Below are 27,363 nucleotides of genomic sequence, written 5' to 3'. Positions count from 1 at the left end.
TTGTGTCAGAGTGAATACACCGTTAAGAGACACGTGAGGGAAACACTGTACATTCACTGTACTATCCAACATGAACACAGCCCAAGTCTACTCACATGCAGTTCTCCAGAACTGAATCGTTCACCATGTTGAGGCTCAGGTCCAACTCTCTTAGAGAGGGATGAGAGTTTACAGCTGAGGACAGAACTTCACAGCATCTCTCTGTCAACATGCAGTGAGCCAGTCTGAATGAAGAATGAAACACCAGATGAAAAAAAATGAAAAAGAAAGGATAAATAAAACACGTTATAATATACATTATTCCTGGATTGAGAACCTGGACTTGGCCGTGATGGACTGTCAGGGTTTTGGACTAGTGACCCAAGAGGTGGAAAGGAAAAAAGAAAGAAAGAAAGAAAATACAACAAGAATGCAATAAAATAAGAAAGAAAACAAAGACAGATTCTTAAGATTCTGAAGTTCAGCTCACACACACATACAAGGCTGTTACTACCATCAAACACTCAATATAGATCATAATATACTGTTGACATTAGGGATCCCCATATATGGGCATAAAAGGGACAAGTACAGACAGGTACAGAGATCTCCATATATGGGCACAAAATGAATGCACAAAATCTCTGTACGTATGTATGTATTTATTTTAAGTACGTCTGTAGTTCAGGTATCTTGAGAACTGTCCGACGGACCAACGTCAAACTTGGCAAATGACCTGAGTGTATTCTTATGTCAAAATAATTACTTCCTGACATAAGCAAGAACTTGTGCATACATGTGAATCTTGATTTCATTCACATTTAAAATGTTTGAGGATGTTCTCTGTAGGTCTTTGTCAGGTCTTGCTTAGTTATTTGATCATTTTTAAACTTTAGACCAAATAATAAACTATATCAATGAGAAGTTCATCAACCCTAAATGTTTTCTATTTGTATTCACAATGGTGAATATTAGGAATTTAGATCTACTGTCAGGGACCCGGATGTTTTGCGACCCATATGCAGAACTCAACATCAAAGTATACTCAGGAGACCAAGGTTGACAACAAACGACGACTTTACTTAAATCATAAAGCAAACAAACATAGGTACACCTCAAACAGAGGTAATTATATTACAACGGGGAAACACAGGGACCAGGAAACACGCCCCACGACAATACAATGATCCAGCACAGAGTGAATAAGTCACAGACAGTCTTAAATAGGCCGTTTCTCAATACCCGAACTTGTCTGTACTCCCGTCCTCACAAACTCGTGATACGTCATCAGTCGCTGCCTAAGTACTGTTCCAATTCTAAGTTCGCATTTGCCTAAGTACAGACCAAATACCCGGATGGGAACTTGATCCTCCCCCTTTACCGAGCATGCTTCAGACTAGACTCGCAGAGGACTTTCCACAGCAGATTGCCCAGAATGCAACACCACACCGGACCGCTTGAAAAACAGGACCAATATGGCAGACACGGACCGCGGTAAGAAATGTCCGAATTATTTTTTTGTTTTGCCACAGAATGTAATTTTAAGATTTATTTTAGGCTTGAATGTTGTTAATTAACTTCAAATCTGTGGCTGATTTGTGCACCGAACTTTCGGACGTTTGTGTAGCCGGCTAGCCGCTGTTAACCCGGCCGCAGATGACCGGCCCGTCAGACCACTGTACCCCGCGTAAGAAGCCTTATTTGTGGCCAGTCCTTTTGAAAGTGTCCGCTGGTTCAGCTGGGTCGTCTTTGTAGTGGTTCAAATGAGATCTAATTAGTTGTGGATATATTTATTGGACTTCTATAGTCTCAGCCAATTTTGGGGAGATAGAACTGCCTCTGACTAATGTTTGATATGTGTTTATGCGAGTAGTATTAACGTTATTTTACTTCAATTGAAGGTATGCGTCCAGGGAGTTCATTCTGCGCTGAGCTGTCAACGAGACTTTTCACCAAGCAAGAGGACTTCATCCAGAGAAATATGCATGTGTTTATCAGTTGTGTTGTGGAAAAAGTACTCACATTTTTAACTTGAGTAAAAGTAACAATACTGCAATATAGAAATACTCTGTTACAAGCAAAAGTCCGGAATTAAAAATGTACTTGAGTAAAAGTACAAAAGTATTGGTATAAAAATGTACTTAAATACCAAAAGTTGAAAGTAATCCTTATGCAGAATGTCCCATTTCACAAGTTTTCTAATGTATAAAATGTATAGAAATCTTTTGAAAATAGCAGACCTACAAGTCCTACAAGTGAGCTTGTAGATCGGCTATTTTCTAATGGCCGAAATATAGATATGGCTCAAGTGGTTAATGTATGTTTTGTAATAATAATCTAAATCTACAAAGTAACTAGTATTTCAAATAAGTTTTCAAATAACTGTAGTGGAGTAAAGGTACAACATTTTCCTCTGAGGCATAGTGGAGTAAGAGTAGGCTACTGAAAATTGGAAATATACCAGTAAAGTAAAACTACCTCAAAATTAGACTTATACAGTACTTAAGTAAATATACTTAGTTACTTTCCACCACTGGTGTTTATTAATATTTATCAAGCTTGATTCATGTCGTACGCCTGTACATCATTCATGTATTTTTTATTTTGTCATTCCATCAATTTCACTCTGGTTATTTATATTTTGGAAATAAAATTGGAGGTCCACTCTTATTTGTGTGCGATTTTGTCTGACTAGGCCACTTTGACTTTTGTATGTGTGAATGTAAGTTAACTTCTTTTGATGTGCAGCTATTGTTAATTATAGTGTAGCCTACTTAGGCTATTTACTTTTAACTAATATAATCCACAATGACAGCACTATATTTTCAAATGTATTAATAGCCTTAGGCTAAATGGTGCAGTGTGTGTATGTTTATTCGGTTATATATGTTTGTTCTGTTTAGTTTTATATTCTATAATAAACCACTCACTCAATACACAAGCAATACCTAGGGGGAAACAAATTATTACAAAAAGCTAGAGAAGTGCCATATTACAACATCACGTCGCCTCGCTCGCCAGCCTCCCGTTCTGATCAACTTTATTCCACACGGGTAATTATTTAGTCCAGTGCTCCCAGACCCTTGCCAACGCAGGCTTCTCACCCGCATTCGGTATGCCAACAGGGATAGGTGGGCACTATGGACATCTGGGCACCTCGATGTAAAACTGGCTATTTTGTCCAAAATGTTAAAACATTAAATATTTCAAATATGGTCTTAAGTAAAGTACAGTTTACATGATGTGAACATGCACGGTACATCATTATCAGACTTAATTAAGTCTAATAGTAATACGTTTAACCATTTGAAACCTCTACAGCGGAGGGCTGCGCCGAAAGTGCAGGCAAGTGACGACACGGGCGAAAATTGGCCACTATGCATGATTCTTACCTTTTCCCGCACATCATATCCAAACAGTAAAGGTAGTCCAGATGTTTTACATTTTAGCGGACAAGAAAATGTTACCGACGGGTTGAAACAAGCGTTTCAATTTAGTCAGCCTGTGCCATGATTTCCCAATACAATCTTACTGGAGCAGTACAGCGCACGCGGACGGGGGTTGACTGGCCACAGGCTGACTAGAAAAGCGATTTAAACGCTTGTTTCAACCCGTCGTTGAAAATGACTTGGACGATAAAATGTAAAACATCTGAGAGAAGGGGTGCTGACCTTTACTTTTGTGCGGAAAAAGGGAAGAACCATGCATAGTAGTGGCCAATTCGCCGGTGTCGTCACCTGCCTGCACCCGACGCTTGTAACACCCTGCCTGCCCCCTGTGTGCCCTGTCTGCTCAAAGTGCAGGGGCAAGATCGGCCAGGGGAAAAAAAACAAAAAATCAACATAAGATTAGCAGCCCCTCACCCTCTTCTGTTGTAGCCAACAACAGATCGCATTTGTTTTCAAATGAGCCTAATTTGCAATCGGCCGAATTGTAAATGAGAACCATTTGAAAACCAGTTTGGCCACCGACAGGCGCCCATGACGCGTGGATGCATATTTATAGCAGAAAGAGCTTAACATTTAACTATAGCCATACTCATTCAATTCTGAACCGATTCTTAAAATTAAAAATTCTGTATTAGCTGTGAAGGGTCTACTCTTCTTTCATGTGTATCAGATCATAATTGTTCACCATCAAACAATATCAAGCAAAAAGAAAACATCGGCCGACGGCCGTCCTTCTCTCCATTGCGCATAGACGAGCACCTCTCTCTCCATTCATTCTCAATAGACTTATCAGCCGTTGTTGCGCGACCCCCCCGCCCGCTTAAACCCCGATTGGAGCTAAACTATCGTTACGTTATCCTTCAACTTCTCATTTATGCTCCCAAATGACTGGATATACAGGTTTTGTTGAAATTATAGAAATATTAGACCTTGGTTGTCAAATGTTTAAGCATGTTGTAATCATATAGGCTACTTTACCTTAGAACATTTTTCAAATATTTTATTTTTTAACATTTGGGACAAAATAGACAATTTTACATCGGGGTGCCCAGATGTCCCTTGTGCCCACTATCCTGTTATACCCTGGTGGGTCTGTAAGTCATTTACACAAATCGGTCAGTATTGTGATAAATAAATACCAAATGGCATATATTTCTATACGTTTTTTTCTGAGAGTATATAGGCTATACATTAAATTAACAAAAACGATGTTTTAACATTTATATATATAGATATACGTTAATATATCTTATGTTTATATAATATCATTATATTGTAAAATGTACGTTATGTTCTGTTGTGCAAAAAAACAGATCTACAAACTAACGCCGCGTCGCTCAGCAATGCGTTGTTAGCTTGGAGATCTGCTCTGAGCATATCCACACTGTGGACGAGCTGAGGTGGTGACGTCACCGAGAACGGTGCGTTCCAACTACCGTACTCCCGTACTCCCGTCCTCGCGTTCTCGCAAGTTTATACTACCGAGGCGAACTTGCAAGTCTGAACTTCCAAGGACGCAAGTCCGTGCTTCCCAAGTTCGGGTATTGAGAAACGGCCATAGTCTCTGAGGCTCGTTAGCCAACTAGGCACGGCTGCCACCCGCAGCTGAGTCCATTCTAGGCAATCAGAGACCAAAAGGAGCAGGGAGGGGATGGGGCCAGACCCAGGGCGTGATATCTACAGTTCAGAGAGATGTTTGATAGGAAGTAGAAAAATACCAAATGCTCATAGGGAGGAAATCGAGATCACCTTTGTACCTGCAAAACCATTTAAGGGTCATCTAGTGAAATACCTATTAATGAAATGGACGCTTGCACCCATTAATATCAATATAAATAATCAAAACTAGAAGATGATGAAGATCTGAAAAAATACATCCAACAATGATAGTGTAATTTTGTATCTCAGAATGGCAGGACAAGGAGGTAGGCTTGTTTTCCCATGATATCAATCTTCTTAATACATTCTCACCACAGTATTCATAATATATTCATATAAATACAGTATATAATAAAACAGAATTGATCAAAATACATCTAATGATAAATCTAATAAATAGGGTGAATTAATCTTACTTTAGAATCTCCAGTCTACAGTGCAGACTCTTCAGTCCAGCTAAGAGCAGATCCAGTTGTCCTGAGTCCTGCAGGTTGTTTTTGCTGAGGTCCAATTCTCTCAAATGAGAAGGATTAGAGCTGAGAGCTGAAGCCACAACTTCAACCTCTGTCTGTCTGAGGTTACAGCCAACAAGTCTGTAAATACAGATTAAATAAGAGATTATCAAAACAAATTATACCTAGTTCACTGTCATGGAAGTTAACTAAGAGATCTCCTACTGTATCTAGTTATACAGACATAAACAGTTTAAATATGATCAGAGAACAGGGAAGTAAACAACAGATGAAAAGTTAATGTAATGTAAATAATTTGAGTAACCAAGCTCACTGTCTAAAAAGCCATCCTCTGTACACCCCTTCACTAATGGTATGGTCCATTTCTCATATGGTATGGTCTGTTTTCATGGTAGAATAACTCATAAAGAGGACACATATGAATAGTTTGAGGACTTGAGTTCTCCTGTTGTTCTGTGTGTACTAAGGTTGGGGTCGTCTGTCGGGGTTTGGATGAGTCAAATTAATGTTGGTTACCTTCATGTTACATGTGTGCACTTCACCTACAGTATGCTGAGTATACTAATATAGTTTTGTCTTCCATTAAAGGAATATTTCACCCCAAAAAATACTTTTTCCGCATCAATTAAACCTTGAATTCATGGAGATTTGAGTTTTATAGTATTTGTGACATTCCTGAACCTATATCCAATATCCTACTACTTTAATTAAAATGCCCACTCTGTGGTGTACTTCCTGGGTTGGTCAGCACACGATCACTCCACTTGCCTCCAAACTTGCCACAGACTATTGATCAGTGCTCTGGTTAATTCCTAGGCTTCTTTCCCCACATTTGATGTACTTACATATTGTACAGTTAATATAAAACTACATTCTTTTTATTCAGGCACATTTTAGCCACCTTTTTTTTTGGCCACTAGGCCCACCCTACTGCACATGTGTGACATAGGCGCAGTGTCCCATAAAAAGGACAAGGACTGACAGATAGAGATCTCCATATATGGTCATATCAGTTGGTGTAAATAAAGAGCTCTCTCAGTGAGAGAGTGAGACAGGTGCATGGCAGTGAGAGAGTGAGACAGGTGCATGTCAGTGAGAGAGTGAGACAGGTGCTTGGCAGTGAGAGAGTGAGACAGGTGCATGGCAGTGAGAGAGTGAGACAGGTGCATGTCAGTGAGACAGGTGCAGTGAGAGAGTGAGAAAGGTGCATGGCAGCAGAAATACATGTCGTCTCATCTTGGTTTGTTCATTGACAGCGTTCAGTCACGTTACTATAGTAACCAGACACTGCACGCTTTACAGCCCAATGTATACTCTGTCGTATGACGGGGTCGTGCGGCGAACATAGTAGATCTACAAGCTCACAATGCGTAGCGTCAGCGACGCATTGTGAGCTTGAGTATATATCTCAATTAAACATACTAGACCATACCCGGTCGACGCATCCGTGGGGGGATATGCGCACATGATCTGGCAACCCGGGAGGCAGTTCGTCCCATAGCTGGGCAGCCCCGTAACCATGGCGACAGTGTTTAACACAAAAACGCTAATAAGAAGCTGAGATTTGATGAAATTGAAAAACGGGGTTCACAGTTAAGTTCAGATGGTAATGCTCAATGGCTGTGTGCAAAATCAGAGCAATTGCTCCAGCCACTGAGGAGAACCGGGTAGCTTCACCTACTCACCTACGCACCTACTCAAGATGGCTACTAGAATTATACAATCGTCTGTCGGCGATTGGATTAATGTCAAATTAATGTTGGTTACCTTCATGTTACATGTGTGCACTTCACCTACAGTATGCTGAGTATACTAATATAGTTTTGTCTTCCATTAAAGGAATAATATTTCACCCCAAAAAATACTTTATCCCTATCAACTAAACCTTGAATTCATGGAGATTTGAGTTTTTTATTTGTGACATTCCTGAAGCTAAATCCAATATCCTACTACTTTAATTAAAATGTCCACGCTGTGGTGTACGTCCCGGTTGGTCAGCACACGATCACTCCACTTGCCTCCAAACTTGCCACAGACTATTGATCAGTGCTCTGGTTAATGTCTAGGATTCTTTCCCCACCTTCAATGTACTTACATATTGTACAGTTAATATAAAACTACATTCTTTTTATTCAGGCACATTTTAGCCACTATTTTTTTGGGCCGCGAGGCCCACCCTACTGCACATGTGTGACATAGGCGCAGTGACCCATAAAAAGGACAAGGACTGACAGAGATCTCCATATATGGTCATATCAGTTGGATCACTGGTGCACCGTAGATGTGAGGGCCACGAAGCGGCCCCAACCTCTAGTTTGACTAAATGACATTAATAGGAAACCAATCTTAACAAGAGCAAAACTATATTTAAAACATTCTCTTTAAACCTGGATCATCAGTAGGCTCATAGTGATTACACTGTGAGAGTTGTTTTGGAGTTTAAATAAATTTCTTTAATATAGTTTTGCATTGGTTTTCTACCACAGCAGACACCGCAAATATTCTATTTTGGATCAGGAATGCAACCAAATAAAAAAGGTCTGAGGTGGGGGGAGGGGCAGAGTGGAGTGTGGAACGGTCAACACCACTAGACGTCACAGAAAGACTGAACAGAGGAAGAGAGCAATGTTTAACCAGCAGTTGAAGGTGTGAAATGAATAAAGTGAGAATGAACAAATATATGGCATATTTACTATTTGGTGGAATTCATCATCTGATACACCTGAGACGCACACAAATCAAGGCTTTACACAGCCTTTCATGAATCAGACGTGGCTCTTTATTTACAAGCAAACCTACAATAAAGAATATTTATTTATTTAATTATCTTGTCCTTTTTATTTTAAGTTCCACTACTGAGAGGATGGCAATGTCAGTGGGTTCAAACCACTGGTCTGGTGGGGGTAACCAGCAGGGCTTTTAGACTCTTAGTTTAGTTTTTACCCTGCTTTATTGTGGTCTGGCCTTTATTTTCAAATACACACAATACCACTAGTCACTATTTGAGACACAAACAGTTTTATTGGAACCTTTATGTCAACCTTAATTTCTAATTATAGTGTTAGCTGTAATGTCACTAGGATGTTTCTATTCACTTGACTACTAACCGAGCCTTTCTGCAGTTCCTCACAGCTGGGATCAGTCTCCTTCGTCCTCCCTCTGATGTGTTGTATTTGTCCAGGTCAAACTCTTCCAGAACCTCCTCAGACATCAGCAGCATGACGGCCAGAGCTGAACACTGGCTGTCAGACAGTTTCTCCTTTGATCCGTTCAGGTATTGTTTGATCTCCTGATGTAATGAGTGGTCATTCATCTCCATCAAACAATGGAAGATGTTGATACATCTGTCAGGAGAGATATCATGAGTGTTTATCATGCTCTTTAGGTTCTTGATGGCTTCCTGGATGCTCTTTGGACTGTTCTCTGTCTGACCCAGTAGGCCTCCTAACAGACTCTGGTTGGACTTCAGTGAGAGGCCATGAAGAAACCGAACAAGTAAGTCCAGGTGGCCATTTTTACTCTTCAGGGCTTTTTGCATAGCGGCTTTCAGGAAGTCGGAGAGGGAGAAGGGGTAATAATCACGTTCCAGGAATGTATTCAGTACCTTCATGTTCTTCTTTGAGAAACAATGGAGCAGGTAGACTGCGGCTAGAAACTCCTGGATGCTCAGATGAACAAAGCTGTAGACCGTTTTCTGGAAGAGCACACCCTCTCTTTTGAAGATCTCTGTGCACACTCCTGAGTACAGTGAGGCATCTTTCACATCAAGACCACACTCTTCCAGGTCTTCTTGGTAGAACAGGATGCTACCTTTCTCCAGATGTTCAAATGCCAGCCTGCCCAACTTCAGGAGAACTTCCCTGTCAGTCTTTGTGAGGTGCTGTTGATTCACCTCATGTGTCTCATCATACTTCTTCTTCTTCCGCTTTGTCTGAACCAACAGGAAGTGGCAGCATATCTCAGTCAGGGTCTTGGGCAGCTGTCCTATCGTGTGGGTCCTCAACATGTCCAGCAGAACGGTAGCAATGATCCAACATAATAGTGGGATGTGACACAGGATGTGGAGGCTCCTTGATGTCTTCATGTGTGAGATGACTGTGCTGGCCTTTCTCTCATCACTGAATCTGTTCCTAAAGTACTTCTCCTTCTGTGGGTCTGTGAACCCTCGTACTTCTGTCACCATGTCAACACATGCAGGAGGGATCTGATTGGCTGCTGCAGGTCTGGTGGTTATCCAGAGGAGAGCTGAGGGGAGCAGATTCCTCTCGATGAGGTTTGTTAACAGAGCATCCACTGATGATGTCACTGTGACATCAGAAACAATGTCAATTATTTTGTTTTTTTGTTTTGTTTTTTGGAACAATGGAAACCTGCTTTCATCTAGACCATCAAAGATGAAGCCAACTTTCCAGACAGCAAGCTGCTCTGCTGTGACCTTCTTTAATGTTGGGTGGAATTCATGGATCAGTGTGAGAAGACTGTACTGCTCATCTCTGACCAAGTTCAGCTCCCGGAATGAAAAGGGAACCAGGAGATTTATATCTTGATTTTCCAAACCCTTTGCCCAGTCCAGAGTGAACTTACGCACAGAGAATGTTTTTCCAATGCCAGCGATGCCCTTGGTCAGAACTCTTCTGATGGGTGTCTCCCTGCCAGGGAGGGGTTTAAAGATGTCACAGCAGTTGATTGGTGTGTCATGGAAGGTCTTCATGTTGGAAGCTGTCTCAAGCTGTATCACCTCATGTTGGCTATTAACCCCTTCACTCTCTCCCTCTGTGATGTAGAGCTCTGTGTAGGTGCTGGTGAGGGAGGTTCCAGACTCTTCTGTCATGTGGTCTTTCACATCATCAAGACTGTTCAAACTGATCTTATAATCATTCAAATCATCCAGCAGACTGACATCTGAAATGAGAAAAAAAAAAAAAAACATTCAGCGCACAATTTGTTAAGAAAAACATAACAACACAAGACCAGTTGTTTTTGTCCAGAGTTGATAGTTGTTTAGCTTCATTATTTGCACTTAGATATTGATACGGACACTAATTTGAACATTTAGTTTGATTATGATTTCTGCAATTTAAGTATTCCATTTATTAACATGCCATTTTAATTAGTGCAAATTCTGTCCAGTCTTACTTTGTCCAGGTGTGGTTTGACTGGGTGTCTTCAGTCCAGGTGTGTTTCTGGATCTCTGTCCACACTGAGGACAGCCATAGTGTCCTGTTGGAGCAGACTGGTCCCAGTATGAGGTGATGCACTGTCTGCAGAACCAGTGTCCACAGCTGGTAGAGACTGGATCTGTCAGAACCTCCTCACACACCGAACACCTGGACGCCTGCTCTGTCACAACACACCCACTCCTCTTCCTCTCTCTGTGGAGATGAAGAGATTCTATTACTATATAATAGTCTTTAATATCTACATATAATATCATATGACATATAACATCATTGATATGTTCACACTGCATTGTGTTGATGTACAATAATAATCTCCACTCTGTCATGGTGCTATATGGTATTTTCATAAATATTTCATTCATAAATTATAAAGATACACATTGTGCATTTGTCAATTTTTTTTTTCTGATTCAAATATCATGTTTTTGTCCTCACTGGCAGATGAGCCCGTAGGATACAACAGCAGTAAAGAAAATAACTGGCTACTCTGAAAACAAGTATCCAATTGTGTTAATTTTCTGTGCAGTTTAAACTCTAACTAGTTGTAATAGTATTTTTGCTTTAATAAGTAACTATTGGGAGTGGTGGTTTTCCTACATATTCTTGATGTGGCACCAGCTCAAATCCTAGCTGCTGTATTGTCAACAAGATGGAGACATGAGAGTGATTTCTGACAGGCAGGGGAGACTGTTACCTCAACAAGATGACATAAAAGCATGGACAAATATGTCACCGACTTTTTTAAAAGGCAAAGGTGACAGGGTCTTTGTAGTACAGATCCTTGATTAGCTTTTAAACATCTATTTGACACAAAAACCTGCCTATCTATCAAATTACTGAAGGGTTTCATATCCACACTTTTTTCCCCTTCTGTTTATTAGTACAACCAAAGAAAAATAGTTTATATACAGTATTTAATCATTTCGTTGTGGATTAATTCTTTATGTCTTTCCAATTAAAGTTCCCAGAGGTCAGTGATCTTACTTTGTGTTTGAAGGTCCAGGTTCATTTCTGAAGTTCAAAGGGTAATCCATTGACCGGTCACTCTTCATAGACACACAGCTTGGTGTTGGAGACTCTGGTCTGTGGTGAAGACTTCTGGAATCATAAAAAAGTTTCTACAATTATTATGTGAATGAAAACATCTGCTTGTTCCATTATATTATTATAACACTACAGTTCTTGTTTGGTTTTTCAGCTCCTCGAACTAGCATCAACAAGAAAAGCAGCAATAACATAACAATAGAAACAGTCAAACAGTACAATAACAGTTGCATAAATATACTGTATAGTCCATAGTTTGCAGAGATAAGACACAATCAGTCAGTCTGCACTGAACAAAATATATAATAGTGATTTGTGCGACTTCATTCACAAACTGCACCCATAGTAACTAACAAATATTGGTTAATATTGGGCAGGGAGGTTACACCTTTATGTTGTCTTGTGCTTTAGTAATTAGCACAGTGGCGGAGCGGCCGCCTACGGGCCCGGGACTCTGGGGGCCCGGCCCGTCAGATCACATAGACCTTTATTTCATTAGAATTAGACACACTTTGCGTGCTCCACCTCTCCGCCTCTCCAAACCTTTCGCAGAGCACCAGCTCAAATCCTAGCTGCTGTATTGTCAACAAGATGGAGACATGAGAGTGATTTCTGACAGGCAGGGGAGACTGTTACCTCAACAAGATGACATAAAAGCATGGACAAATATGTCACCGACTTTTTTAAAAGGCAAAGGTGACAGGGTCTTTGTAGTACAGATCCTTGATTAGCTTTTAAACATCTATTTGACACAAAAACCTGCCTATCTATCAAATTACTGAAGGGTTTCATATCCACACTTTTTTCCCCTTCTGTTTATTAGTACAACCAAAGAAAAATAGTTTATATACAGTATTTAATCATTTCGTTGTGGATTAATTCTTTATGTCTTTCCAATTAAAGTTCCCAGAGGTCAGTGATCTTACTTTGTGTTTGAAGGTCCAGGTTCATTTCTGAAGTTCAAAGGGTAATCCATTGACCGGTCACTCTTCATAGACACACAGCTTGGTGTTGGAGACTCTGGTCTGTGGTGAAGACTTCTGGAATCATAAAAAAGTTTCTACAATTATTATGTGAATGAAAACATCTGCTTGTTCCATTATATTATTATAACACTACAGTTCTTGTTTGGTTTTTCAGCTCCTCGAACTAGCATCAACAAGAAAAGCAGCAATAACATAACAATAGAAACAGTCAAACAGTACAATAACAGTTGCATAAATATACTGTATAGTCCATAGTTTGCAGAGATAAGACACAATCAGTCAGTCTGCACTGAACAAAATATATAATAGTGATTTGTGCGACTTCATTCACAAACTGCACCCATAGTAACTAACAAATATTGGTTAATATTGGGCAGGGAGGTTACACCTTTATGTTGTCTTGTGCTTTAGTAATTAGCACAGTGGCGGAGCGGCCGCCTACGGGCCCGGGACTCTGGGGGCCCGGCCCGTCAGATCACATAGACCTTTATTTCATTAGAATTAGACACACTTTGCGTGCTCCACCTCTCCGCCTCTCCAAACCTTTCGCAGAGATTCACCAGCTTACATGGAACTGCAAATATATTTCAGGCAATTCACCCCAATACACTGTTGGAAGCTCACCGTAACCCTAAAACCCAAATAATGTAACAACAAAATGAACAGAATCTGCAACTGTAACACGTGCGTAGCAGGGGCCTGATCAGTGTGCCGTGACTACCGGCACGGCTTTCAGTTGTTCCGCCACTGAATTAGCATGTACAGTACTTAGCATGATATTGTGTTTTCATATCATAGTGTTTTTTACATCGTATAGGAGGATTCACATACTGTGTGTCTGGAGGTCCAGGTTCATTACTGAAGTCAGGAGGTCTTCCTTTAGACCAGTCACTCTTCATAGACACACAGCTGGGTGTTGGAGACTCTGGTCTGTGGTGAAGACTTCTAGAATTATAATAAAAAATGGGAATGAAAAAGTCTGCTTGTTGAAGATTCTTCATTATGTACTGTTATAGCATTGTAAGATGAATACATGAGCGCACATGTGTGTATGTATATATATATATATATATATATATATATATATATATATATATATATATATATATATATATATATATATATATATATATATATATATATATATATTACAGGACGATTGAAGAAGGAGCGCTTGTTTTCATGCAACTCTGTAAAACCAACGCCAGAGGGCAATGCAAGCCAGACTAGAAGGAGTGTGTGTGTGTGTGTGTGTGTGTGTGTGTGTGTGTGTGTGTGCGCACGCGCCTGCGCACACACGCATGCTCAAACGTGCACATGCACATGCACACGCACACGCACACACGCACACACACACACACACACACACACACACACACACACACACACACACACAGTGATCCATGAAAATAACTATTCTGTCCCTATCGGTTTACAGGGCGCGCCTCCTGCGCCTCAAGCCAGAGTCCTGCAACGGGCCGGGTATCCGCGGATACCCGACGGGTACCCGCGTTTGACGGGTGAAAACGGGTGAAATTTTTACTTTGATAATATCACGGGGACGGGGACGGGCGGTACTGAACTAATCGCGGGCGGGTATCATTTTATTGTGAAAATCAGAGAGCACTGTTTCCCCCCAAACAACGTCACTTGTGTAACTTAACACAGCACAACTATGGAGCACGCGTGGTCAGCTATCTTAACTCACAAAAACACATTGAACATGCTGTTAAACCTTCAAATTAAAACCATCTGACGACGTAAACAACGACACGTGTGCTGCGTAGTTGCGCGTTCGCGCGCGTGGCTTCAGCTCGCTCCTCCGTCTTCACTTGATTTCTGTGATGACCACTGAATGTAGAGCTGCAGTGTTGTTGAGGGCTGCTATCTTTTTCAACACACTTTTCAATAGGATTTACATTTTACTCTGCATGTAATCGCGGGTAAACGGGCGGACAACGGGTCGTTTATTTGACGCGCGGGGCGGGTCTGGTTCGTATTTTGAAATAATCACGGGTGACGGGTCGGTCTACGGATCTGATTATTGACGGGCGGGGCGGGCGCGGGTTCTCAAAATTGGACCCGTGCAGGACTCTGCCTCAAGCTCTGCTGAGTCGGTGCGCCTCCGTCATGGACAATAACTATTATCACGTGCGTGTGAACGCGTGTTCAGCGTTCCCCTAGCGTAGCTTCCTGGTTGCTACTTGGGGGGGGGGAACAACAACAGACAGGTCCGTGTCGCATCAAAGCCCCGTCTCGCCCCGAAGCCCCGTGCCTAAAAATGAGCGCTCTGTCTTCAATCGTCCTGTGACATATACTATATATATATATATATATATATATACATGTGTGTGTGTGTGTGTGTGTGTGTGTGTGTGTGTGTGTGTGTGTGTGTGTGTGTGTGTGTGTGTGTGTGTGTGTGTGTGTGTGTGTGTGTGTGTGTATATATATATATATATATATATATATATATATATATATATATTTTAGGGCTGGGACTCAATTAAAAAAATCGAATTAATTAGAGGCTTTGTAATTAATGAATCGCATTTTAATCGCATATCAATATTTGACCTGAGAACTGTGAAAAGCAATTTTTTCAAATGGATTTTGGCATACGTCTTTAAGTACATGTACTCAAGAACTGTACTTAAGTACAATTTTGAGGTATTGGCACTTGACTCTCGAGTATTTCCAATTTCTAATACTTTTACTTCTACTCCAGTAACTCAACTATATCTTTTAGAGCCCCGACTCTCTGGAATGCCCTTCCCTTAGAGATCAGGCTTGCAGAGTCTGTGCCCCGGTTCAAAGCCCTCCTGAAAACCCACTTATATAGAGTCGCTTTTATTACCTAAAGACTTTTACCCATTGTGTCCTACTGTATTGCTGGATAATTTCTTTTTTCTGTTTTTGCTTTTTAATGTTTTCATATTTTTCTGCTCTCCTACTGTATGATGTATTTTATATATGTGAAGCACTAAAGGTAATATATAAATAAAGCTTTATTATTATTATTATTATTATTATTACCCTAAATATTGTACTTTTTACTCCACTACCATTATTTGAAAACTTTAGTTACTAGTTACTTTGCAGATTTCGATTATTATTATAACATTACAGTAACCGTGTGAAAATAGCATATCTACAAGCCAAGGCATTGTGAGCTTGTAGATCTACTATTTTCCACTACTGAGGCTGGTAAAGTGTGTTGTTGTTACTCTTGTTTTATAGTAGTTTAATTAATTATTCAAAAAAATCGCGCGCATGATCCGCACCGCATTGTGGAACTTCATTCACAAACTGCACACATAGTAACTAATACATATTGGTTAATATTGGGCAGGGATGCTACACCATTATGAAATGTTATCTTGTACTTTAGTAAATAGCATGATATTGAGAAGTCGTATCATGTTGTGTATTGTATAGGAGGATTCACATACTGTGTGTCTGGAGGTCCAGGTTCATTACTGAAGTCAGGAGGTCTTCCTTTAGACCAGTCACTCTTCATAGACACACAGCTGGGTGTTGGAGATTCTGGTCTGTGATAAAGACTTCTGGAATAATAATTAAAAATGTGAATGAAAAAGTCTGCTTGTTGAAGATTCTTCATTATTTCCTGTTATAGTATTGTAAGATGAATACATGCGCGCACGTGTGTGTGTGTGTGTGTGTGTGTGTGTGTGTGTGTGTGTGTGTGTGTGTGTGTGTGTGTGTGTGTGTGTGTGTGTGTGTGTGTGTGTGTGTGTATGTGTGTGTGTGTGTGTGTGTGTGCCCGGCCCGTCAGATCACATGGACCTTTATTTTATTAGAATTAGAAGCACTTTGCGTGCTCTGCCTCTCTGCCTCTCTGCAACTTTCCCAGAGATTCACCAGCTTACATGGAACTGCAAATATATTTGAGGCAATTCACCCCAATACACTGTTGGAAGCTCACCCTAACCCTAAAACCAAAATAAAGTAACAACAAAATGAACAGAATCTACCACTTTAACACGTGCATAGCGGGGGCCTGATCAGTGAGCCGTGACTACCGGCACGGCTTTCAGTTGTTCCGCCACTGAATTAGCATGTACAGTACTTAGCATGATATTGTGTTGTCATATCATAGTGTTTTTACATCGTATAGGAGGATTCACATACTGTGTGTCTGGAGGTCCAGGTTCATTACTGAAGACAGGAGGTCTTCCTGACACACGCATGCTCAAACGTGCACATGCACACACACACACACACACACACACACACACACACACACACACACACACACACACACACACACACACACACACACACACACACACACACACACACACACACACACACACACACACACACACACACACACACACACACAGTGATCCATGAAAAGAACTATTCTGTCCCTATCGGTTTGCAACTCGAACGGCGCTAATTCGACTAGCAAGGCATCGGCAGGTCGGCGCGGGCACTCGCTGGTTAATAGTGGGCAGGGATGCTACACCATTATGAAATGTTATCTTGTACTTGAGTAAATAGCATGATATTGAGAAGTCGTATCATGTTGTGTATTGTATAGGAGGATTCACATACTGTGTGTCTGGATGTCCAGGTTCATTACTGAAGTCAGGAGGTCTTCCTTTAGACCAGTCACTCTTCATAGACACACAGCTGGGTGTTGGAGACTCTGGTCTGTGGTGAAGACTTCTGGAATTGTACAAATGATTCTACAATTATCATGTGAATGAAAACTTTGTTCTGTTCAAGATTCCTTATTGTTACATCCAGTTATACAAGTATAAGAGAGTAAAATATTTGGGTTTCACTTGACAAAATTAGAAAGAAAAAAAAAAACTAAAATGACCTAAAAATAAAGTACAATACCAATTGCATAGATAGATCTATCTAGAGGACTCTAAAGGGCCTGTAGTGCCAGACAGGCAAAACACCTTCAGTCATGGTGTGTTTTGGGCGTTGCATTAATAAAAAAACAATCAGAGTATCTGGTTCCATCACCTTAAAGAAGGTAGGTTGTGCCTGCATGGCATGAGGTGCGTTCCTTAGTGTCTGAGATCAGAAGATTCACTCTTATGAATAGGAGGATTAACCTACTTTGTATCTGGAGGTCCAGGTTCATCACTCTTCATAGACACAGATGGAGGCTCTGGTCTGTGGATGAGCTGTTTGTCAGTTCCCTCCTCCTCTCTCTCCTCACGATGACTCATCTTTGGTCTTTATTAAACCTGTCAAGATTACAGTCAAAATAGACCAGAAAACAGTAAGTGTTTGCTGCACACACACACACACACACACACACACACACACACACACACACACACACACACACACACACACACACACACACACACACACACACACACACACACACACACACACACACACACACACACACACACACACACACACACACACACACACACACTTAAAGAGCCTTACAGAAATACAGTAAATCAATAGTAATAAGACACAGTACAATAACAGTAGCACAGACATATGAATACTTGGGATCAACATCATAAATGACCCACAGCCCTGGAAGACCCTCTGGGCCGGCAGAACACATCTTCCACTTGGGCCAGGCAACTTATACTTAAGAAAACACTTAAATTCCTGAGCTGTCAGTTTGCCCCCGATGTTCCATGATGGACATTACAGCCAACAGAAGCATCATGTAACTTGTAAACATGCATGTCAATGTTGGACTGTCAAATATTGATTTGTCATTTTATGATTCTATGGGTGCTATTACTGTATTTTAAACATTTGTGTGTCATTTCATCCATGTTCCATCTCTGTGATAACTCAGACATCTTTACATCGTTAACAGCTAATACACCAGATGTTGTGATTGATAAAGAGTCCAGGGAAGTGTCTGTATTAGATAGCCTGCACCTTTGACTCTAGCCTAGAGGAAGCCTTTATGACAAAGGTCATTAAATACCAACCACTCCTACATATCATCTCAGAGCTGGGCTATTAGGTGCAGAATATTTGTTTTTATATTTGGCAGCCTATAGTAGGACATACCCACATACTGGCTGTTAGAGGGTTTCAACAACTTTGGATGCCCAAAAAGGAGGCAAAAAAGGTTGGCAAAGCATTGTGCTGTAATTGGCAGCCGCCATATATGGCGGAGACGGTGTTACTTATACCCATAGAGTACTGAGTGACATGTGTATTGTATCGTGAAGACATATGCCAGGATTATGTGAATGTAACCTTACTGCACCTATAATATTTGTGCCCCTGTATGTTTCTCCTTTATGTGAACATAAATAAATGGTTAATGTGTGTGTGTGTGTGTGTGTGTGTGTGTGTGTGTGTGTGTGTGTGTGTGTGTGTGTGTGTGTGTGTGTGTGTGTGTGTGTGTGTGTGTGTGTGTGGTGTGTGTGTGTGTGTGTGTGTGGGGGGGGGGGGGGGGTGAACCACCCTTCGCTGACCACTACTACTTCTGTGAGAGTCATCCGCCATGGCTTATAGTTGACCAAGAGGTGCTGAAAATAAACCAGCTACGAAGGATGTTGGTAAACACAGTGAAGAAGCATGAGGATCTTGATGCTTCAAACTACAGGTAACTCAAATACCATGTGTGTCTTTGACAGTTCTGGGAAACAAAACAAAAACCTTTATGCTGAAAAGTATATTTTAGATGCATGTATTCCCTCACAAAAACTAGTATAAAAAAGAGTATATTTAAACTAAATTGGCTATCATTGTTAATACATCTTTATTTATACACTTGTGCTCATCTTTCCCTAACATTTTATGTTGCAGGCAGGATAAACTGAAGCGGAGGTTGACCCCTGATTTCCTCCAGCTGTTTTTTCACTGCCCTACCAAGTGCAACATCTCTGAACATACATACATGTCCTTACTAGGTATTTTAGGAAAAAGGTTTGGTGATGCAGGGCTGCAAGACATACTCATTGAGTAAAGTTGGTGCCCCAAATCCATCAATGGTGTGATCAGTGGTCATCCACAGGATATGCAGTCTGCACTTTCATATTTTGTAATACTTGTATACTATTTTGCTGCCGTTGCACTGTCAACCAACATTTCTCTGTTCATACCTGTGAGTGACACAGAAGGCCTGATCTGGGGGGTGGGTAGGAAGGTTGATGTACAAATGACACATGCTGTGACACACTGTGGTATTTTAATAAATATTTCATACCATATGTTGTAATAATTTGGAGCTTTAGTGTATTTATTTTACTCTAGTCCATTTTTGGCATTATTCCAATCTAGGGGGCTGATTTTCAGCCATTTTGGGCCAAGGAGTGCTGCTTTTTTTCTCCTACTTTTCAGTACACAGTAGGTTGTGACATTTTCTATGTATGAAATATAAGCTTTTAGCTAAATGTACTATGTGTATGTTTCATTGTGCTGGGCGCCAATCACTTCAGTAGAAGCGTTTTCTTTCTACATTTCATGATCAAAATTCAAACATGAGTACACTAAGGCACCAATACTTGTTTCAGAGGCTAGGTACATGTATTTATGACATTTGAGAAAGATTTTGTGTTGCCAAAATCAATTTTCAATATTTTACAAGCAAAAATAGCAGCACAAGATTTTCGTTTTTTGGTTATTCCCTTTAATATACATTTCTGGCTGGTGAAAACATACTGCAGGATTTTGTGCAGAGGTATCTTAACCCAAAGTCCACAAGGGTATTGTCTATGCAAAAATGCATTTAAAAAGTAGATCCAAGACGTGGGAACGAAATTCATTTTCTAGGCACTTTTTGGAGGGTCACCACACGGCCTATTACTGTCAACTGTAGAGGTGATGTGATTCTAATTACAACACTAACAACTTCTAACAGTTGTTAGTGTTTAACAACTTACAACTTCTAACAACTTATTAAAAATAGCAGATCCACAAGCTCACAACGCATCATATTGTGACTTTTTTTATCGTTATCGTTGTGAGCTTGTAGATCTGCTATCTTTGAAGAATGTTGGCTGTCTTTTCTTGTGGGGGCCACTGGCTCAATTTATTTTTATTATTGATGTATTTATTTATGTATTTATTTTCAGATGGGGGTCCACCACCAAATACATATCAATTATAAATACAAATCAGTTTAGGGCTCCTTGACATGAAGATGTTTCAGAACCACTGATCTATCTAACTCACATGGACTTCTGTTCTGCTTTGCTCTTCTAAATATGTTGCTGACCAGTGTTGAACTCCACTACCTTTTTACTAACTAGTATTGTAACTAATTACTAGCTGTAAAAAACTAATTACAGCTATTATTAGCAATTCAACAACATCTGTTACAATGACTGAGATTAAAATAGGCTTCAGAGGATTATAATGTTTATTATCATCCAGTGATCTACTGTCACTCTAACCTCAGCACAGCGAGACATGACCCGCCCTATTCTGCTTCTGATTGGTTTAGGTTTAGACAAGAGGAGAGATGATCAAGCATGATCTTTATATCACTGTCTCCCGTCTATATTCCAGGCAGAACTAAAGAGAGTGATCTGAAGACATGCTTACAATATCAACAGTACAGGTTGTGTTTATAATACTTATCATTCAGATTCAGCCAAAGTTTTAGATATTAAATACCAAGTGGTTCTAGTATATGGTAGGCTATAAAACAATTCAACAACATTAACCCCTTCACCCCTCTATTCTTAGTAAAACACACCTGGCTCTGTCCTTGGACAGCATTTTTCCCTCTAGTCTACACCAAATCTCTTTGCCAAAAATAGCAGATCTACAAGCTCACAATGCGTCACAACGCCACACGTTCCCCTCCAGAATAGGGTCTGTGGGGTTCAAGTGGTTAACATTGTTAACACCAGACTAGACAGATTATTGCTACAGTGTATTGTTTAAAATCTCTTACCCTGCAATAATCTTTATGCTTTGATCCGATGAGGCAAAACAAAATGGAGTCCAGACGGTTCAGTTGACTGTGACAACCTTATCTGACGGCCGGGGCAGGTACTTTGAACTGCAAGTGCAACCAACAACACACACACGCATAATGTATTTACAGTACGTCCACACAAAGGAGAGCATACAGAGACACATATACAGTTAAGATTACGTTCACAAAATCATGGCATATGTGTTCATGACTTAGTACACACACTGTGACGGCCCCCTGGGCCTAACCATTGTCTGTTGCAGTGCTGGTTTGGAGGGTGGAGATAATCAGAGGAAGGGGAGACACCTGGCCATTGTCTCCTACATACACTATAAAAGACTTGCTCTGTGTCCAAAGGTGTGCCTCTTCATTCCTCCTCAGGCTGCAGGGGCGGCCACAGAAGAGCACTTTGTTAATGTGCCTTTGTTTAACCTCACTTAAAGTGGGCAGCAGTATGTTTCTCTGCCTTTATCAGTTGAAACTTTGTTTGTTGTTCTATTCTAACATTTAAATAATTTGTTAATAAAATTCACGCTTCTTTTTGGCATACCCTCCATATGGTTCCCCTTTTTTGATCTGGCCTTGGAGCCAGGCCATAACAGGGGCTCGTCTTAAGCTAAAAAAAATGGTAAGCTACAGAGCTTAGTCGTTTAGGTCGCTTGTGTTTGTAAACAAAGAGGTTCAGGTTTGCACCCTAGGTGGCAGCAGGGGGGGTGGGGCCGTGGGAATTGAGGCTGTGAGGGACGTCAGCGTTGGGGATTCCCTGTTCAAATTCATTGGGGAACGATCGGAGGGAGGTGGATTTTGTTAATGGTCACGGGACTTAAAGAACGTAAGTACCTTTTCATTGGCAAGTCATAACACACAAACACACACACGCAGAGATAACCTCACTCAACAACAAAGTATCACATGACCAAATTACCCTGAGGTTAAGTAACAGCGTCTCCGTATTATAGCAGAGACAGCACAATACTTTGCCAGCCTTTTTGCCTCCTTTTTGGGCATCCCAAGATGTTGAAACCCTCCTAGGCTGCTAAATATAAAACAAATAGTCTGACCTATAGCCCAGCTCTGAGATGGTATGTAGGAGTGATTGGTATTTAATGACTTTGGTCATAAAGGCTTCCTCTAGGCTATAGGGTCATAGGTGAAGGATATCTCTAATACAGACTATTCTCTGGACTCTATATCAACAACATCTGGTGTATGAGCTGTCAAAGATGTCTGGGTTATCACAGAGATGAAACATGGATGAAATGACACGGGAATGTTCTCACTCTACAACAAAGTATCACATGACCATACTCCCCTGAGGTCACATGACTTACTGTCAGCTGTGGAGGTGAATGCTTTACACTTGTAAACTGTGATGTGATTCTAAATACAACAAGTTACTTCTAACAGCGTTTTAAAAATAGCAGATCCACAAGCTCAAAACACATCATATTGTGACTCGTTGTGAGCTTGTAGATCTGCTATGTTTGAATGACGTTGACTGTCTTCTCTTATGGGGGACACTGGCACAATTTTGTATTATTTATGTATTTATTTTCAGATGGGGTCCACCACCAAATACATATCAATTATAAATACAAATCAGTTTAGGGCTCCTTGACATGAAGATGTTTCAGAACCACTGATCTATCTAACTCACATGGACTTCTGTTCTGCTCTGCTCTTCTAAATATGTTGCTGACCAGTGTTGAACTCCACTACCTTTTTACTAACTAGTATTGTAACTAATTACTTTATCAATTCAACAACATGTGTTACAATGACTGAGATTAAAATAGTCTTCAGAGGATTATAATGTTTATTATCATCCAGTGATCTACTGTCACTCTAACCTTAAGGTATACTATAGCGTCAGACATCATGGTAAACCAATCTGAGGCAGAGCTGGGCGGGTCTTACCTTTGTCTCCCTGGTGCAAACACACAGAGGGAACACTCACTCCTCTCTGTGTGTGTGCGCAAACGCACGTACACACGCATGCAGGCATGCACGTGCGTGCACAGACAGACACAGACACGTTCATTTAAGTATATTAAATACCAAGTGGTTCTGGTATAAAACACTTCAACAACATTAACCCCTTAACCCCATTCTTAGTAAAACACACCTGAGTTGGCTCTGTACTTTTGTCCCTCTACACCAAATCTCTTTGCCAAAAATAGCCGATCTATAAGCTCACAATGTGTCACATGCTACACGTTCCCCTCCAGAATAGGGTGTGTGGGGTTCAAGTGGTTAACATTGTTAACACCAGACTAGAGAGATTATTGCTACAGTGTATTGTTTAAAATCTCTTACCCTGCAATAATCTTTATGCTTTGATCTGACGAGGCAAAACAAAATGGAGTCCAGACGGTTCAGTTGAATCAACACACTGACAGCTCTGTCATACTGGAGGTGTTGTTCTCAACCAGGTGGAGTGTTGCTGCAACAGATCCTAGTGCCCCGCCCTGTTATGACACCATGTGACCCTGGGCACAGACATGGAAAATTACACCCTTAACTGACAGAGGGCAGGTACACACACACACACACACACACAAACACACACACACACACACACACACACACACACACACACACACACACACACACACACACACACACACACACCCACCCACCCTGCTGTTTCCCAGAGAACAGCCGCTGCCGCGAGAGAGAAGTAGTCAAGAGATCTAGATGCATATCAATGGTCCATTGTGTGACCTGTAGTGTAGGCATACGTGTTAAAGTAGAGTGCAACCACATACCAAATCAGCAATGCAACACTGTATGCATGCACGCACGCACGCACGCACACACACACACACACACACACACACACACACACACACACACACACACACACACACACACACACACACACACACACACACACACACACACACACACACACACACACAAATATAAAATAATGTATATATTCCATAAATATATTTCATTCTGTAAACTTCAGTTTCAGGGCTTTGTCACTATTCGCCAATAGAAGGCTATGTAGAAGACCTGGACTGATGAAGTGAACAGAGGTGGTTATAATAAATTATAAAAAATGTCTTGGCCGCTAAAATTTAAAACATCGGAGAGCAGGGAGCTTGTAGTTTTCTCGTCGCACAGTGGAGTATGAATGGGGCTTAACACTCCCAACATGCTGCAGACCACACCACCACAGGTCAAATTATTGTACAATAGAGCAGTAGTTCTCAACATGAGGGTTGGGGTCCCCACATGATTTTGGGGGGTAGTGAAGTGACAATTTTAGGACTTTTAAGACCTTTTTAATACCTCAAAAATAAAAATTAAAAAGACCATCACTGCATCAAAAGTAATCAACTAACTGCACTATAAAAACGGGTCAAACATTGGCTAAATGGTCAAATAATAAGAAAATATGATTATTTTGGGGGGTCCCCAATTCAAATATGATTATTTTGGGGGGTCCCCAATTCAAATATGATTATTTTGGGGGGTCCCCAATTCAAATATGATTATTTTGGGGGGGTCAAAGCCTGAAATGGTTGAGAACCACTGCAATAGAGCAGATGTTTGTAGATCACCTACTGTATAACACTTTATCTACCGTTGTTTGACGTCGTTGCTGCTAATTTCATTTAAGGGGCTGGTGTTCTATCTATGGTCTTTTATGTGTTAGCTTAAACACTGTTCAACAACACTACTGCGCTGAGAGCAGGATGTAGGCTACCATTAGCTTATTAGTTAAAACGCTGTTCAACAACACTACTGCTCTGACAGCAGCATGTAGGCTACCGTTAGCTTGTTAGCTTAAACACTGTTCAACAACACTACTGCTCTGAAAGCAGCATGCAGGCTACCGTTAGCTTGTTAGCTTAAACAATGTTTTAACAACACTACTGCTCTGACAGCAGCATGAAGGCTACCATTAGCTTGTTAGCTTAAACACAGTTCAACAACACTACTGCTCTGAAAGCAGCATGTAGGCTACCGTTAGCTTGTTAGCTTAAACAATGTAAAACAATACTACCGCTCTGACAGCAGCATGAAGGCTACCATTAGCTTGTTAGCTTAAACAATGTAAAACAACACGACTCTGACAACAGCATGTAAGCCACAGTTAGCTGGTTAGCTTAAATACTGTTCAACAACACTACTGCTCTGAGAGCAGCACACAGGCTATCGTTAGCTTGTTAGCTTAAACACTGTTCAACAACATTACTAATCTTAAAGCAGCACACAGGCTACCGTTAGCTCGCTAGCTTAAACACTGTTCAACAACACTACTGTTCTGACAACAACATGCAGGCTACCGTTAGCTTGTTAGCTTAAACACTGTTCAACAACACTACTGTTCTGACAACAACATGCAGGCTACCGTTAGCTTGTTAGCTTAAACACTGTTCAACAACACTACTGCTCTGAAAGCAGCACGCAGGCTACCGTTAGCTTGTTAGCTTAAACACTGTTCAACAACACTACTGCTCTGAAAGCAGCACGCAGGTTACCGTTAGCTTTTTAGCTTAAACACTTTTTAACAACACTACTGTTCTGATAGCAGCAAGCAGGATACCGTTAGCTTATTAGCTAAACAATGTAAAACAACACTACTGCTCTGACAGCAGCATGTAGGCTACCATTAGCTTGTTAGCTTAAACAATGTAAAACAACACGACTCTGACAACAGCAGGTAAGCCACCGTTAGCTTGTTAGCTTAAACACCGTTCAACAACACTACTGCTCTGACAACAGCATGTAGGCTACCGTTAGCTTGTTAGCTTAAACACTGTTCAACAACACTACTGTTCTGTAGCTTAAACAATGTTCAACAACACTACTGCTCTGACAGTAGCATGTAGGCTACTGTTAGCTTGTTAGCTTAAACAATGTTCAACAACACTACTGCTCTGACAGTAGCATGTAGGCTACCGTTAGCTTGTTAGCTTAAACACTGTTCAACAACACTACTGTTCTGACAGTAGCATGCAGGTTACCGTTAGCTTGTTAGCTTAAACAATGTTCAACAACACTACTGCTCTGACAGTAGCATGTAGGCTACTGTTAGCTTGTTAGCTTAAACAATGTTCAACAACACTACTGCTCTGACAGTAGCATGTAGGCTACCGTTAGCTTGTTAGCTTAAACACTGTTCAACAGCACTACTGCTCTGACAGTAGCATGTAGGCTACCATTAGCTTGTTAGCTTAAACAATGTAAAACAACACGACTCTGACAACAGCAGGTAAGCCACCGTTAGCTTGTTAGCTTAAACACCGTTCAACAACACTACTGCTCTGACAACAGCATGTAGGCTACCGTTAGCTTGTTAGCTTAAACACTGTTCAACAACACTACTGTTCTGACAGCAGCATGTAGGCTACCGTTAGCTTGTTAGCTTAAACAATGTTCAACAACACTACTGCTCTGACAGTAGCATGTAGGCTACTGTTAGCTTGTTAGCTTAAACAATGTTCAACAACACTACTGCTCTGACAGTAGCATGTAGGCTACCGTTAGCTTGTTAGCTTAAACACTGTTCAACAACACTACTGTTCTGACAGTAGCATGCAGGTTACCGTTAGCTTGTTAGCTTAAACAATGTTCAACAACACTACTGCTCTGACAGTAGCATGTAGGCTACTGTTAGCTTGTTAGCTTAAACAATGTTCAACAACACTACTGCTCTGACAGTAGCATGTAGGCTAC

General features: G+C 40.8%; 2 protein-coding genes across 2 annotated transcripts in view; both read right to left on the bottom strand.

Annotated features, from left to right (window-relative positions):
* LOC311062402 (uncharacterized protein) overlaps positions 1–27,363 on the bottom strand; it is a 700,443-nt gene that overhangs the window by 421,319 nt on the left and 251,761 nt on the right. The window contains exons 31-35 of the mRNA XM_084081416.1: positions 17,349–17,462; positions 16,220–16,333; positions 13,602–13,715; positions 12,711–12,824; positions 11,725–11,838 (exon numbers count right to left, since the gene is read on the bottom strand). Of these exons, the coding sequence (XP_083937542.1) occupies positions 11,725–11,838; positions 12,711–12,824; positions 13,602–13,715; positions 16,220–16,333; positions 17,349–17,462 (570 nt within the window). The remainder of the gene's footprint in view (positions 1–11,724; positions 11,839–12,710; positions 12,825–13,601; positions 13,716–16,219; positions 16,334–17,348; positions 17,463–27,363) is intronic.
* Positions 1–27,363, bottom strand: part of LOC311062411 (protein NLRC3-like) — a 63,306-nt gene that overhangs the window by 9,633 nt on the left and 26,310 nt on the right. The gene's annotated exons all lie outside the window — the stretch shown is intronic.

This window comes from Gymnoscopelus microlampas, assembly GCF_963454915.1.
Source record: "Gymnoscopelus microlampas genome assembly, chromosome: 15".
NCBI lineage: Eukaryota > Metazoa > Chordata > Actinopteri > Myctophiformes > Myctophidae > Gymnoscopelus > Gymnoscopelus microlampas.
This window is presented reverse-complemented; position numbering and strand designations above follow the sequence as displayed.